The following is a 16,517-nucleotide window of genomic DNA, read 5'->3' as shown; positions in this document are numbered from 1 at the left end:
TTTATAAGAGTTTTATAAGTTTTATGTAAAATGTGGTTTAACACTTAAAGATTTATAAAAATACTACAACGAGCTCTAATAATGAACTTTATTTCTGACCTGTAGCATTTCCTCCCTTTTATTTTGAGTTGAGTCTCCAAGCATAGTTCTGTCAATGCACTTCTACTCTCACCAGCAGCAGTCTTATCACTCCAGTACAGAGATCCCAATACAGCTCTAACAAGCCATCTTGATATTTCCATGCAAACCACTTACTATTACAATACTATGCATGCTGCCAGTCATACCAAAATGAAAAGCCAGAGAAAGTGACTCACTTCTGTAACATTGCTTGCCATTCCCCTAGTCTGTCTCCTATAGGAAACCGTTTAATAGTATCCTGAATCTTCGCCCTCCACTCTCTCATATAGTCTTCTATGTCAAACACAAATGGCTGCTGACCAAAGTTGGCATCTACGATCTCTCCTGGTGTCTGGAGGCCAACTGTAGGATACAGGTTTGACTGCAAAAATGAAATAATGTTCAACCTTCTTCTAATCTGATATTTTTGATTAACATTGCATATTCTGTTTCATATGGTTAAAAGATTTCCTCTCAGTAAAAAACAGATTGCACTGAATAGCTTCATAGCTATAATTTTACACAGGTTTCTCAGGAGTGAAAACCAGCAGATTACGGAGAGAAAAATATATCCATCAAGTCCAGAATATTTTCTTAAAGTGAAATGAAAAGAAATCCATATCATCTGTTGAAATATTTTCTGATCTTTCTCACATTTTTAAAAACATTACATAGACAGATACTGATATAGAAACACCTTGTTTTCTTTCTAATACAATTCATTTTCTTATGTCTTTGCCAAACACTACTGAAGTTAGCTAGCATAGTGCAAAACTCCTGTGCTTCCTACCATGTCTGAAGCTTTGGAAATATGATGTATATCTTCAAGTCTTCTAAAGACCAATGGATGATGTGGTGAGTGGGACTGCATATATAAACGTATGTGTGCTTGCACATTTGTATATATATATATATATATATGCATATGAGTGCCCATAGATATGCAATCATGCTTGTATTGGTGTGGGATAATTTGTGACTGGCACAGCAAAAGAGTGTCTTTGGTTCTTTTATCTATTCAGTTGTTAGTTCTCAATTATCACTGGCTTCCTGAATGATATGGATGTGCTTCACAATAGGAATAAGCAGAAATGACACATGGAGATTTCCTCCCATTTTAGTTTTGTTTTTGAATCAAGACAAATTTCATCCAGCTAAACAAACTAAATTTAATATAGGAACACACAATCCCATTGTGCCAGTATGTTAGTCATATACATGCAGAATAAAAAAATTCTAATATGTGCCTTTCTAAAATAGTATATACCAGTGGTCTTCATTAATTTTTAAGCCGGGGGATTCTAATGAGATGAAGGAGAGCTGCCAAATATCTTTTCAAGCTGGTCCGGACACTGATGACCAGTGTGTGTCAATTACATCCATCACTACACACATTCAAACATGAGCATGTGGCTCCTCCCCCCATCCACTTTCCCTTTAAGTCCTGAGCCTGTGTAGAGAGGCAGACTAGCAGGGACCCCCCCCCCCCAGTAAGACAAAGGGGGCCATCCCAGAGGTCTCTAGGAGCAACCGTTGGCCCCTAGGTCTTGCATTGAAGAACATGATATATAAAGATTATCCTCCTAGCAATTGACACTAGAGAAATAGGCACAGAGAATAGTGGACAAATATATATATATATATATATATATATATATATATATATATATATATATATATATATATATATATATATATATATAATTTATTTATTTTTCTAGAAGAAAAAAAATGAAAGAATAAAACAAAAACAGATTAAAATCCAAAAAACAAAACCCTTCAATAAAACACACAAAAATAGGTATTAAAAAGAAACAATGGGAACAACAGATTTTCAGAGCAATGAACAGTACCTCCTCTTATGTAGTCCATTGCTCTGAGGATACACTGTGATTTTTAAATTGGTTTTCTATTATTTTGTATCCTCACTAAAAAGTCATTAGATATTTGTACTTACAGGAAGGTCAGTAAAGGCTATACCTATGAAGAAAACAAAAGTAAGTTGAAAAATATGGTAAAATCTCAACACTACATTTTTCTAAACATCAATTACTATTTAAAAAAATGGCCGGTATTGGGTGAAATCATGATCTAGGATTTTTTTTCTCTCCTGAATGTAGAGAAATTCAAGGAAATGAACAGAGAAAATAGCATTATTGCCGTTGCAAACGTTTGTTGATGGAAAAATAAGTCTTGGACTCATGCCAATGTGGTTTTGATTGAGACACTCAATTTCTTATGCTAACATTAGATATTGCTGCTGATTCTGACACCATTAATCATCAATTACTGCTGAAGCACGTAACAACTTTACGAATTTTTGGGTCAGTGTTAAGTTGGTTTGCCCTGTTCTTAAAAGATCAACAGTTCTAAGTTCCAATTAGAAGACTACCTAATCTCATGATCTCAAGGATCAGCTTTATCAGCTTTACTCTAATATCTATATGGTACCAATTTGTAGAGTTCTTGGATGCTTGGGAGTGAGATATCATCTTTATGCTGATAATTTACAGTTGTTTTTTTCCTCACATTGTACAGTCATCTTCTGAGTGTATTTCTTTTTTGATCTTATGTCTACAAACCATAAAATCTTGATTAACTGCAAATAAATAAACAAACAGTTTAAATATAGCTAAGATGCAAGTTTTATTCTTATCTGCTTTAGGCAGTATTGATTTTCCAGATTCTTTTTGTATTGATAGTGTTGAAATTCCTATTCTTAGGGAGGCACTATATATATATATATATATATATATATATATATATATATATATATATAGATACAGTGGTGGAAATAAGTATTTGATCCCTTGCTGATTTTGTAAGTTTGCCCACTGACAAAGACATGAGCAGCCCATAATTGAAGGGTAGGTTATTGGTAACAGTGAGAGATAGCACATCACAAATTAAATCCGGAAAATCACATTGTGGAAAGTATATGAATTTATTTGCATTCTGCAGAGGGAAATAAGTATTTAATCCCTCTGGCAAACAAGACCTAATACTTGGTGGCAAAACCCTTGTTGGCAAGCACAGCGGTCAGACGTCTTCTGTAGTTGATGATGAGGTTTGCACACATGTCAGGAGGAATTTTGGTCCACTCCTCTTTGCAGATCATCTCTAAATCATTAAGAGTTCTGGGCTGTCGCTTGGCAACTCGCAGCTTCAGCTCCCTCCATAAGTTTTCAATGGGATTAAGGTCTGGTGACTGGCTAGGCCACTCCATGACCCTAATGTGCTTCTTCCTGAGCCACTCCTTTGTTGCCTTGGCTGTATGTTTTGGGTCATTGTCGTGCTGGAAGACCCAGCCACGACCCATTTTTAAGGCCCTGGCGGAGGGAAGGAGGTTGTCACTCAGAATTGTACGGTACATGGCCCCATCCATTCTCCCATTGATGCGGTGAAGTAGTCCTGTGCCCTTAGCAGAGAAACACCCCCAAAACATAACATTTCCACCTCCATGCTTGACAGTGGGGACGGTGTTCTTTGGGTCATAGGCAGCATTTCTCTTCCTCCAAACACGGCGAGTTGAGTTCATGCCAAAGAGCTCAATTTTTGTCTCATCTGACCACAGCACCTTCTCCCAATCACTCTCGGCATCATCCAGGTGTTCACTGGCAAACTTCAGACGGGCCGTCACATGTGCCTTCCGGAGCAGGGGGACCTTGCGGGCACTGCAGGATTGCAATCCGTTATGTCGTAATGTGTTACCAATGGTTTTCGTGGTGACAGTGGTCCCAGCTGCCTTGAGATCATTGACAAGTTCCCCCCTTGTAGTTGTAGGCTGATTTCTAACCTTCCTCATGATCAAGGATACCCCACGAGGTGAGATTTTGCGTGGAGCCCCAGATCTTTGTCGATTGACAGTCATTTTGTACTTCTTCCATTTTCTTACTATGGCACCAACAGTTGTCTCCTTCTCGCCCAGCGTCTTACTGATGGTTTGTAGCCCATTCCAGCCTTGTGCAGGTGTATGATCTTGTCCCTGACATCCTTAGACAGCTCCTTGCTCTTGGCCATTTTGTAGAGGTTAGAGTCTGACTGATTCACTGAGTCTGTGGACAGGTGTCTTTCATACAGGTGACCATTGCCGACAGCTGTCTGTCATGCAGGTAACGAGTTGATTTGGAGCATCTACCTGGTCTGTAGGGGCCAGATCTCTTACTGGTTGGTGGGGGATCAAATACTTATTTCCCTCTGCAGAATGCAAATAAATTCATATACTTTCCACAATGTGATTTTCCGGATTTAATTTGTGATGTGCTATCTCTCACTGTTACCAATAACCTACCCTTCAATTATGGGCTGCTCATGTCTTTGTCAGTGGGCAAACTTACAAAATCAGCAAGGGATCAAATACTTATTTCCACCACTGTAGATAGATAGATAGATAGATAGATAGATAGATAGATAGATAGATAGATAGATAGATAGATAGATAGATAGATAGATATACACACACATACACAATGCAATCCGTTTAAGTGCAAGGGTCTGGGACCAAAGAAATGCATGCAGTTAACCGGAGCGTGCAGTTAACCGTTGTGACTCAAAGAAGCTTGACATCTGATAAACATATGTACAGTACTGTTTATTATTATACGTACAGTATACAGTCTCCATTAACTGACATTAGGCTTACTTGAAGTAATCAATTTTAGTCCTCTGTACACTATTGGGTCTGTGAGTTCCATAGACTACGTCTGCCAGACGGTAAAAACTGTCATAGCACTGACATCCAGTGGCCACCAGATATGCCCGCACGGTGTTAAGACTCTCCAGTGCTCTTGCAAAAGTGACAGGTTGTTGAATTTCGTCAGCATGTGCCTCGCCGCTCATTTCTTCATCTGTTTCATCATCAGCCGTTGTTGCCTGCGTGTAGGCGCATATCTCGACATCAGTGCTGACGTCAGCTGTTTGTAGACTGTAATCAACAGCTACTTAGTGATGAAACTCCTCTTCAGTAACACCGGCTGGGATGTCAATAACCTGTTCATCTGAAACATTTACAACAGCTGCATCGGTTTCGTCCCTCTCCACATCCTTAACAAAGCTTGCCCGCTTGTAGCATCTCACAATGGTTGCCTGTGTAACATGATTCCAGGCTTCTTTCTGCATATGTAGGGAATCCAACAGTGATAGATTACGAGCCAGGTCAACAGCACGTTTATCCTTGCCAGTCTGGTCATCCATAACGCTAATCAGACGACATAGCACAAGAGCCCGATAATGTTGTTTGAAATTGGCTAATATGCCCTGATCCATAGCTTGGATCAGAGAGGTAGTGTTTGGTGGCAGGAAGACCACATTGACGTTAGACAGCCTGACATCATCACTGTGTGCAGCACAATTATCACAAAGCAACAAAATCTGACACTTTTGTGCCCGCATTCTAGTGTCTAACTTCTTTAGCCACTGCTTCCAAATTCCCCAGTCATCCATGAATTTGCGTTAGCCTCGTATGACACAGGAAGTCGCTTAACATTCTTGAAGCAATGGGGCTGTTTGCTCTTTCCAGTGACGAGTGGTTCCAACTTCTCACTCCCATCTATATTGCAGCAAAGGAGGATTGTCAGTCGGTCCTTTGACATTTTACTTCCTGTAGTTTCTGCTTGTTTGAATGCAAGTGTTCCATCAGGAATCGTCAGCACTGAAAGTGTCACGAGGTGCAAACTCGTTCAAGATGGTAGGAAGAACTGAAACAACCCAATTTTCAGCACCAAAGTCATCAGCGCCTTGTTTTTCACCATGCTGTTTCTTGAATTTTATGTCGTTCCTCTCCATCCATCTTTCCAACCATCCAACAGTAGCTTTGAATTCAGTTAGTCCAAGACTTTCAGCAAGCTGATTAGCTTTCTCCATAAGCAGTGGACCACTGACAGGAAACTGTCTGCTCCTGACTTGAGAAAACCACCAAAGAAGAGCATCTTCTACATCCTCTGCTTTTCCCGTCAGTTTACGTTTCCGGTGTGGATTTGTATTGTTTTGCCAGTCTTCCAGAAGCTGGTCTTCTGCTTCAAGATACGTGAAATTTGACTGGGATTGACACCATATTCTTTAGCAATAGATGCTTGACTTTGTTTGTTATCTAATTTTTTAAGAACTTCTATTCGTTCAGCCAGTGTTCAGTCTTACAGTTGTGTGACGACAACGACGACTCCAGTGTACACTCTAACAACATTCTTTCGCTTATTCTGCCTGTGGCAGTTAACCGAGATTTCAAATTTACCGCTCCTTTGTCACGTGCCAATCGGCTTCCATATTCCGTGTGTGCGCTTATGCGGAGTCTTTCCTGCAGAGGAGCGGTCTTAAACCATGCATATAAGCAAATCTTGCACTTATCAGTGGTGCGCTAAACCGGTTTGTCCCTATAGAAATTGATGGCGCAAAAAATGGGACCGAAGCACGGCATGCAGTTAAACAGAGCATGCGCTTATCCAGTGCTTTTTTTGTGACGGTACGCGCTGGTACAGCGTACTGGCACCTTTTTTGTGCGGTCCGGCTCACCTGCCTGCTCCCTTCCATTCGTGCACCCAGCTGTGCTCCCTGTATTGCAAACCTTTTGTTTACTTGAAGTCGTGGTGAACTGGCAGTGAAAGCAGCAGGCAGGCTTGCCTCCTCGTCGCTCGCTTCACTTTCCTTCCCTCTCAGCGTGTCCCACCCTCGCGGAAAGGAAATTACATCAGAGGAGGGCGGGACGCACTGAGAGGGAAGGGAAGCAAAGTAAGCGACGAGGAGGCGAGCCTGCCTGCTGCTTTCACTGCTGGTTCGCTGCGACTTCGGTAAACAAAAGTTTTGCAACACAGGGAGCACAGCCGGGTGCACGAACAGAAGGGAGCGGGCAGGTGGGGCTGGGGTTTGAATGATCTCGGGGGCAGGTGGAGGCTGGGGCGAGTCAGTGGACATCGAAGGAAGGGGGAGAGAGGAGAGGAGAATCGCTGGACATGGAGTGGAGGGGAGAGAGGAGAGGAGAATCGCTGGACATGGAGGGGAGGGGACGGGAGAGAGGAGAGGGGAATCGCTGAAAATGGATGGGAGGGGACGGGAGAGAGGAGAGGGGAATCGCTGAAAATGGATGGGAGAGGAGGACAGGGGAGAGAGGAGAATCATTCTGGACATGGAATGGATAGGATGGAAGGGCAGGGGAGAGAGAAGAATTGCTGGACATGGATGGGAGGGGAAGGCAGGGAAGAGAGAATTGCTGGACATGGATAGGAGGGGAGGGCAGGGGAATCGCTGGACATGGATGAGAGGGGAGGACAGGGGAGAGAGGAGAGTCATTCTGGACATGGACTGGATGGGAGGGGAGAGAGAAGAATTTCTGGACATGGATGGGAGGGGAAAGCAGAGAAGAGAGAATTGCTGGAAATGGATAGGAGGGGAGGGCAGGGGAGAGAGGAGAATCGCTGAATATGGATGGAAGGGGAGGACAGGGGATAGAGGAGAATCGCTGGACATGGGAGGGGAGGGCAGAGGAGAGAGGAGAAATGCTGGACATGGATGGAGGGGAGGGAAGACAGGAAGGAGATGCACATGGATGGGAGAGGAGAGGAGGAGATAGAGGAGAATTGCTGGACATGGATGGATGGAGGGGTTGGCGGGGAGAGAGGAGAAATGCTGGACTTGGATGGAGGAGAGGGGAGAGAGACTATTCTTCTATCACCTTCTCCCACTACTCCAACCAGAGTTACACCTGATCACACTGACCACCCTTCAACATCTTCGGTCCTTCTGTGACTGCTCTCTTGTGGTTGACTGCTTAAATACTTTAAATTTAAATGCTTTACTTTTTGTCTATTAGATTGTAAGCTCTTTGAGCAGGGACTGTCTTTCTTCTGTGTTTGTACAGCGCTGCGTACACTTTGTAGCGCTCTAGAAATGTTAAATAGTAGTAGTAGTAGAATTATTGTTTTATATGGATACAGGGGAGGGAAGAGAGAGGAGAAATGCTGGACATGGATGGAGGGGAGGAAAGAAAAAAAAGAAGATGTACATGAATGGAGATGAGGGAAAGGGAAGAGAGGAGAAAAACTGCACATGGATGGAGAAAATAGGCAAAAGCTGGATCCACGTTATATCTCCTCCAGTCAATTCCACAGAGGAGGACCCAGCTTTTACTTATGGATGCAGGGCAAGAAATGAAGAAGAAAGGAGGAAAGTAAAGAAATAAATGGAAATGAAGCCCTGGAAACGAAGTTAAGAGAACAGATAGAGAGCAGCAGAATCAGAGACTGGGACCAATATGGATAGAAAAACAAAGTCACCAGAAAACAAAAGTAGAAAAAATCATTTTATTTTTATTTTAGTGTTTGGAATATGTTCAATTTGAGAATTTACATTTGCTGTCTTATTTTGCACTGGGTATACTGGAGCTGCAGAGAAGGGCGACGAAAATGATAAAAGGGATTGAACGACTTCCCTATGAGGAAAGGCTGAGAAGGTTAGGGCTCTTCAGGTTGGAGAAAAGGCGGCTGAGGGGTGATATTATAGAAGTCTACAAAATAATGAGTGGAGAAGAGCGGACAGATGTGAAGCGTTTGTTTACACTTTCAAGCAATAATAGAACCAGGGGACACAAGATGAAGCTAGAATATGGTAGATTTAAAACAAATAGGAGAAGTTTTTCCTTTCCTCAGCGTGTAGTTGGACTCTGGAACTCGTTGCTGGAGAATGTGGTGGCAGCGGCTGGCCTTACGGAGTTTAAGGGGGGGTTTGGACAGATTCCTGAAGGAAAAGTCCATTGAACATTATTAATTTTTTTTAATGGGTTTTGCCAGGTTCTTGAAGCCTGGATTGGCCGCTGTCAGAGACAGGATGCTGGGCTTGATGGACCTTTGGTCTTTTCCCAGTATGGCGGTGCTTATGTGCTTATGTACAGAAATTATTTATAATGAAAAAAAATCACGCTATTTTTTTCTCCTATACTAGTATAATATTTTCAATGATGATGTCTGTTTATATGCGCCATGGCTGGTATAAGGGGTGTGGCTAATGTGGGTGTGACTATCATAGGGGCGGAACCATATGTGGTGACCCCGCCCATAATGAGTACCGGCACCTTTTTTTCTACAAAAGTACTGCACTTATCCGACATGCACTTAAATGGAAATGGAGAGCACTATATATATACAAGCCGTAACGCCCGATACAACGGGCGAAATTTCTGTTGTATGTAATGAAATAGCAAAACGGGGAAGGCTTTTTATTTCTGAAATATAATTTAAAGGTGATGAACGTAATGTCAGTTGATGTCTACAGTACAATTTTATATACTATGTTGTTTGTGTAAGCAGCATTAGATCCTTCAGAATTTGAACCTTGTTATTGTTAGACTTATGTGATTTCCCATGTCCCTTATTGCTCAATTTGTGTGTGTGTGTGAGAGAGAGAGAGAGAGAGAGAGAGTGTGTGAGAGAGAAAGTGTCTGTGTGACAGAGAGAGAGAGTGTGAGAGAGCTGGTAGGAGTCCCTGTGACAGTGGAGGGTCAAACGCTCCTTATAGGCAGTTGTTTATTGTTCTAATATTGTGTGTGTGTGTGTGTGAGACAGAGAGAGAGAGAGAGAGAAAGTGTGTGTGTGTGTGTCTGTCTGAAAGAGTGAGAGAGTGTGAGAGTGAGTTCAGAGAGAGAGAGAGAGAGAGAGAGTGTGTATGTGTGTGTGTGAGAGAGAGAGAAAGAGAGCTGGTAGGAGTCCCTGTGGGAATATTTTTTGCTAATCTTGAAGATGAGTTACCATCGATTCTTATATGTTAATGCAAGCCATTAAGCCCATTAAAACAGGCAAAATTTTTTATTTGTGAAATGTAATTCCCTTATTGTTGTAATATTTTGTGTGTGAGAGAGAGTGAGTGTGTGAGCACCTGTCTGAAAGAGAGAGTGTGAGAGTGAGTTCAGAGAGAGAGAGTGAGTGTGTATGTGTGTGTGAGAGAGAGAGCGAGAGAAAGTTTGTGTGTATGTGTGAAAGAGAGAGAGAGTCAAGGAAGGAGAAGATAAATTGCTCCCTGCTTCTGTTTGTCTTGTAAAAGTACAGGAGGTAATATTTTGTGTTTGTGTGAGAGAGAGAGAGAGTGAGTGTGTGAAAGAGAGCGAGAGAAAGTGTGTTTGTGTGCGCGAGAGAGAGAGAGAGAGAGAGAGAGAGAGAGAGAGAGAGAGCCTGTCTGAAACAGAGTGTGTGAGAGTGAGTTCAGAGAGAGAGAGAGAGAGTGTGAGTGTGTATGACCATCTCCTCCTTGCTCTCCTCTCTCCAGGTCCCTTCCCCTCCATGGGCACCATTTCTCCCCTTCCCGATCACAGTGTCCTCCTGTTTTCTCCTCTTTTCCCTTTACTTCCCCTCCATGGGCACCAGCTCTCCCCTGCCCTCCATGATCACCATTTCTCCCTTGTGTTTTTCATCCCCTATTTCCAGCATCTGTCCCTCTCAAACCTCTCTCTCTCTGCCCTCCTTCTTCCAGCAATTTTTCCTGCTCTCTTGAATCCCTACCCCTCCCCGTGGTCCTTTCTCTCTCTCTCTGTTCACTCCTGTACCCTCACTCCTCCCCCCCACCAGTCCACGTCCTCTGTCTTGTTATACCTGCTCCTCTCAGCCCTCTGACTTCAGAGAGCTGTGCAAAGGCAGCTGTTCCCGAAGCTGGCTAGGACCCTGAAGCCCTTTCACTGCAAGGAATCTGGAAGAAAGAAAGTAGGGACCACAACTTGAGTTCAAACTGCAGGGCTCGAAGCACTGAAAGACTTCTCTGCATTTCTTAAAGCTAAGCAACCCGCCGAAGCAGCTGCTGCGATCTATGAAACAGCTTAATGATTCCTAACCTGCAACATGCAACTCCGCTATCATTCACGCCAACCCGAAGGACAGGAAAGACCGGGCTGCAGGAGGAACCGGTCCCGCCGCTCCCCCTGCCTTCGCAGAAGTCGTTTGTTAGCGCTTTTTCGCCGGCGCTGTTCAGAAGCTCACATTTGAGACGCTATTGCCGGTTACCAGGCGATTGACTGGATCGCTGCCCGCCGTCACTTGGGAGCCTGAATGAGGAGGGATGTGGTTGGTGTGGTCGGAAGAGATGTGTGACGTGCCGCGCATATGTGCGGCACATCGGTCACTCTTCATTTATGTAGCAGGATATATATTTTTTGGGGGGAGGGGAGGGGAGGTTTACTAAGGACAAGGTGCAGCAAATCACTGAGTTGGTGGTGCGAGCAATTCACAGGGTTGACTAAGCAGTTTGCAGCCTTATCACAAATGGTGGTGGATTTTGGTGCTCGAATATCCATATGTGAAGCACAGATCAGTACCATGGACGTCATAGCTGTAAAAACCCACAAGGAGTTCACCACCATTAAATCAGAATTGGCACAGTGTGAATCTAAGCTTGAGGACTTGGAGAACCGCTCACGCAGGAATAATCTGCGCTTCTTAGGTTTTCCAGAGACTGTTAAAGATGTTGAACGTAGGTTTTCTGGAAATGTGGATAAAATTGGAACTCTTACCTGAGAATCTGCTGGGGGAACTCCACACCGAGCGAGCTCATAGACTAGGCTGCAGAGTGGCTGGTGATCGCAGACCATGTGCAGTAATTGCACATTTTCTATATTTTGGCCACAAGTATTTAGTATTTCAGAATTATTGCCAGCGTACTGATTTATGATGCCAAGAGGCGTATTTTCAAAGCACAGACTTACAAAGTTACATTGTAATCTATGGAACTTTGTAAGGCTAAGTGCTTTGAAAATGAGCCCCCCAAGGCACCCAGATTTTGATCTTTCAGGATTATTCTGCTCGTGTTTCTGTGAAACTGTAGGCTTTCAATACAGTGTGTAAACCTCTGGTGGATAACAATATTCATTTCACTCTCCAATATCCAGCACAATTGCAAATGCTACATAATGGAATACCTTATTTCTTTGCAACCCCAAAGGAAGCCCACCATCAATTGCCTACACTATTACCCACTCTTACTACAGGATCTTGAGTAGGAGTCTCTGGGTGAGCTATGGGAATGTTTCCCTTATGATGTTTTGTGGACCTTGAGCTAAATTGGTTGGGAGTTGCTTTGGGGGTCTTTTACTAAAGCTTAGCTCGAGCTATCTGCAGCAGGGCCCATTTTATTCCTATGGGCCCTGCTGCAGATAAGCTAAGCTTTAGTAAAAGACCACCTTAATATATAACTTTTGGCCCTTGTACTGGGGTGATAGGGGAGGTTATAAAATCTGGCTCTGAACAATGACATAATCTATACAAGTAGTATATTAAATTTTAATAAACATAATCAAGCATAATGCTATAAATGAAGTTTTTAAATTCCTGCTGTGTTATCAAAAGCAGTCTCATTCTGAACATGTGCATTACAGCATAGGCTCAGAGTAGATACTTTCAAACTGTGAGGATTACTATGCAATGTTAAATTTACAGCAAGTTTCTTCTTTTTTTTTTTTGTAAAACTCAATTATTAGAGCTAGAAGTCCTAGCACTTTATTTGCTTCATTTCTCAATTGTACTATGTTATTTTCAGCTTCAAATAAAGTCTGATTCACAGTTTTTAAATTATCATGTCATTTATTTAAAAAACAAAGTTATTCAACACTCATATCACCCATGTGAAAAAATAACTGCTTCCTAAACTTAATAACTGGTTGCATCACCTTTAGCCTGCTGTACATCGCCTTCGGTGAATCTCTTCATAAAAAATGGTTAATAAATCCCAATAAATGAATAGCAGCTATAAGTGCAACAAAATGCTTCCTATAATTTGGTTTCAATCTTTCACATCATTTTAGGAATCTTAGCCCACTCTTCTTTGCAGAACTGTTTTAATTCAGACACATTCCTAGATTTTTGTGTATGAACTGCTTGTTTCAGTTCTTACCACAGCATCTCCATTGGGTTCAAGTTAGGACTTTGACTAGGCCAATCCAAAACTTTAATTTAGTTTCTGCTCAGCCATTCAGATGTAGACTTGCTTTTGTGTTTTGGATCATTGTCTTGCTTTGGATCTTGTCAGACAGATGATTGGACAATCTCCTTAAGAATTTCCCGGAACAGTGCAGAATTCATGGCTCCTTCAATAATGGAAAGTTTTCCAGGTCCTGAAGTAGCAAAGTATCCTGACACTATCATATGACCAAACAGGCACAGAGTGGAAGAAAAAAGTTCCAAGAACAACCAGAAGTCCAATAGTTTCAAGCTATAAAAAGTTTATTCTCAAAAAAAAAAAAGTTGCATAAACAGTCCAGACCCAACACAGATCATGTTTCGGCAATATGCCTTCCTCAGGTGTCACAACTTTGTTGGAATGCAAAAAATATGGAGAATAACCACAAAGTCAGCAGATCATGCAGAAATACTCCAAAAGTAGATTTAAAAATACATATGAACTAAGATATTTTGGAAAACGTTCCTATGCCTTCAGACCTATTTCTAATGTGGTGTGTTACAGCCATGTACTTGTCTTGTAATTTTTGAACTGAAGTAATACTGGTCCAAAGCCTTTGAAGGATCAAATTCCATCACGGAGGGGCTATTCATGTTCATCATAATACAAGTAATTTTCAGTTTCCATTGATGATCTGAATCTGTTTTTCATTAAATTCATTAAAATGAAACCTATTTCATAGCACATGGTAGAAACAGGCATCACAGACACTAAATACAACAATTTTGCCAAAACAGGAAATATTTCATTATTAGTCGGGGCTAAATTCAGCAGCTCACTAAGTTTTTTTTTCTTTTTTTTTAGGGGGGGTGTTCCCCCTTTCAAAGGATTTTGAATTCATACCACTCATTACGGACACAAGTGTTTTGTGGTGAAAGTTGTTTCTACAAATGTTGAACCAGTTTTGTTATTTCATTGACACCATACTCTTTCAGTCTGCTTCAGGTTGACCAAGCAAAAGTATCAAAAACTGTGGTACACCTTTCAATGTTGGAAATAGACCAGGAGGCTCATTTTCAAAGCACTTAGCCTCCCAAAGTTCCATAGAAACCTATGGAACTTAGCCTCCCAAAGTGCTTTGAAAATATGCCTCCAGGTGAACCAGAAGTAAACAAGGAGACTTCAAACAATAATAAATAGTCTATTGATGAAGACTCAACACAGTACCGTGTTTCGGCTGTTAGTCTGCTTCAGGAGTCTAATTTAAATAACAATAAAATATGATAAGATAATAACCAAGATTTTAAAAAATGATAAAGATATACATCAATTGTACATAAAACATCAAAATCAGGACTAAATCATCTTTTTACAGAAATAGGATAAACCATAAAAAATAAAGAATATAAAAAGGCAGAATTTTAAACAACCAAACTGTGATATCTTGGATATTATCTTATCATATTTTATTGTTATTTAAATTAGACTCCTGAAACAGGCTAACAACTGAAACACGGTACTGTGTCAAGTCTTCATCAATAAACTATTTATCATTGTTTGAAGTCTCCTTGTTTACTTCTGGTTCGCCTGGTCTATGTCCCACTCCTTTCTGTGCTGTTTATTTCCTCGTGGGATCTCGGCATTCCTCCTCCCCAATGGACCCTCACCACACCTTTCAATGTTTCCAATATGAGTTAGAAACTGTTCTTCCAAATATTTGATTGCATGCAGGTTCAAATTTTCCTTCACAGCTTTCATAGAAGAACTTGTAGCACTATTTAGTCCATGTACCTGTACTAGAGAATTTAACAGGGATGGAGAGAGCGCCTGCAGGGACAGAGCTTGTGGGGATGGGGACAGAGCTCGCAGGCCAAGCTTTGTCACCATGCCATTCTGTACTTTGAAGGCTGTTAATGAATTGGACAGTTATTTATGTTAGAGTTATGAACATGCAGTGCATTTTTTGTCTAGCAAAAAAGGTGCCGGTACTCAAATGCCAGGCCACCCTTCAGGGGTGGAGTGATCATTGAGGGACTCACCCCACAATAGCCAGGACCCCTGTAACCAGTCATAGAATCTATGACAAGGCAGAATTTGTATGTAGAACCTGAGCTCTTTCATTAAAAATATGAGAACCATGGGTCAAGTTTAGCGGACAGTGGAAAAGGTGCCGGTACTCAGTACCCCCTCAAAAAAAGCCCTGTGAACATGACAATGTTTTCATTTTTTGAAAAACAAGCAAACGTGCTGGCCACAACTGGCAAAATTTGCATTGGGGATCCTGTGCATTCCTGCTACAAGCACATCTTCTGAGAAAACATTTTCTGTTGCAGGAAGGACTGTAGAAGATAGGAGAGCTAGACTGAATCTTGAGCTTGTTGATGATTTATTATTCAACCACAGAATTAAACAGTGCTTTGTAGGGCATATTTCTCCCCCGCTAGGGCATACAGAGTGGGTTGTATTTTCTACCCCTGGACATTTTAACAGGGTGGATTACAGGTCCTTGGGGTAGTACAAGTCAGCTTTTGGGGTTGGAAGGGGGAGGGTTATTATAGCTGCTTGTTGTTATTATTGTTTTCTATTTGTGATTTATAAAGTTTCAAGTTTATTAAGCACTTGCTATCCTGCTTATCGGTGATGCCAACTAAGCGGCTTACAGACTAAAAATAAAGAGGAAGAAGACAAGAGAGAAGTACAGAATGTCAAGCAAAGAGAAGGAGGGAGAACTGAATGGCCTCCCAGTGGAGGTCGTGGAGATGAGGACTTTGTCAGAATTTAAGAAAGTGTGGGACAGGCATGTGGGATCCCTTAGGAAAAGGAGGATTTAGTGGTTGCTGAGGAAGAACTGACTAGATGGGCCTTTTGGCCCTTATCTGCCGTCATGTTTCTATGAGAGCAGCACAAGTGATCCATGATATCTGTGTTACTGTGGGGAAGTTTGGGGGACGGGGGAGGTGTAAGTAGAGACTATGGGCTTCAATGTGGATTCTTTGTAGTATGATGTGTATGGCTGTGTGGGGTTTGTTGTCTTGTAATTTTGGTAAGGGTTCTTCTTTTATATGACTGATTCGCTTTATTCTTTTTCTAAGTGGTGATCCGATGAAGGCCGGGCATCGGACTCCCATCACTTGAACTCTTTTGATGAGGGGTGTTTTACTTTCTTTTTTCTAGATGGCTGATGTGTGCTTGGAATGTGTCTGGTATTGGTTACCTAATAAAGTGTCAAAACATTTTGGCATCTTTAAGGCAAAGCAAGATTCAATTGGCTTGTCTTCAAGAGACATGGCTTTCTGATGTTAATATGTGTCCCAGCTTGAGACCTATCCACTGGAATAGTGGTGGGCCAAGTTACATAGCTTAAACAGCTGAAGAGCACTGACTAGGCCTGAAAATCAAATGATGGCCTTATAGCTGAGAGCCTGCAAGAGCAGGACTGCTTGGTGAGTCTTATTGAAACCTGGTACAACTTTCAAATTTAGTGTTACAGTTAAGATGAAGGAATTAATGGCAGAAATGGTAAAAAGTTTGGTTTC

General features: G+C 41.8%; 1 protein-coding gene across 4 annotated transcripts in view; it reads right to left on the bottom strand.

The window, feature by feature from the left end:
• RANBP10 (RAN binding protein 10) overlaps nucleotides 1-16,517 on the bottom strand; it is a 683,001-nt gene that overhangs the window by 304,392 nt on the left and 362,092 nt on the right. For all 4 annotated transcript variants that reach the window (XM_030203667.1, XM_030203668.1, XM_030203669.1 and 1 more), the window contains 2 exons: nucleotides 2,078-2,100; nucleotides 318-502 (listed from right to left, as the gene is read on the bottom strand). In XM_030203667.1, the coding sequence (XP_030059527.1) occupies nucleotides 318-502; nucleotides 2,078-2,100 (208 nt within the window). The remainder of the gene's footprint in view (nucleotides 1-317; nucleotides 503-2,077; nucleotides 2,101-16,517) is intronic.

Source organism: Microcaecilia unicolor, chromosome 5, assembly GCF_901765095.1.
Source record: "Microcaecilia unicolor chromosome 5, aMicUni1.1, whole genome shotgun sequence".
Lineage (NCBI taxonomy): Eukaryota > Metazoa > Chordata > Amphibia > Gymnophiona > Siphonopidae > Microcaecilia > Microcaecilia unicolor.
This window is presented reverse-complemented; position numbering and strand designations above follow the sequence as displayed.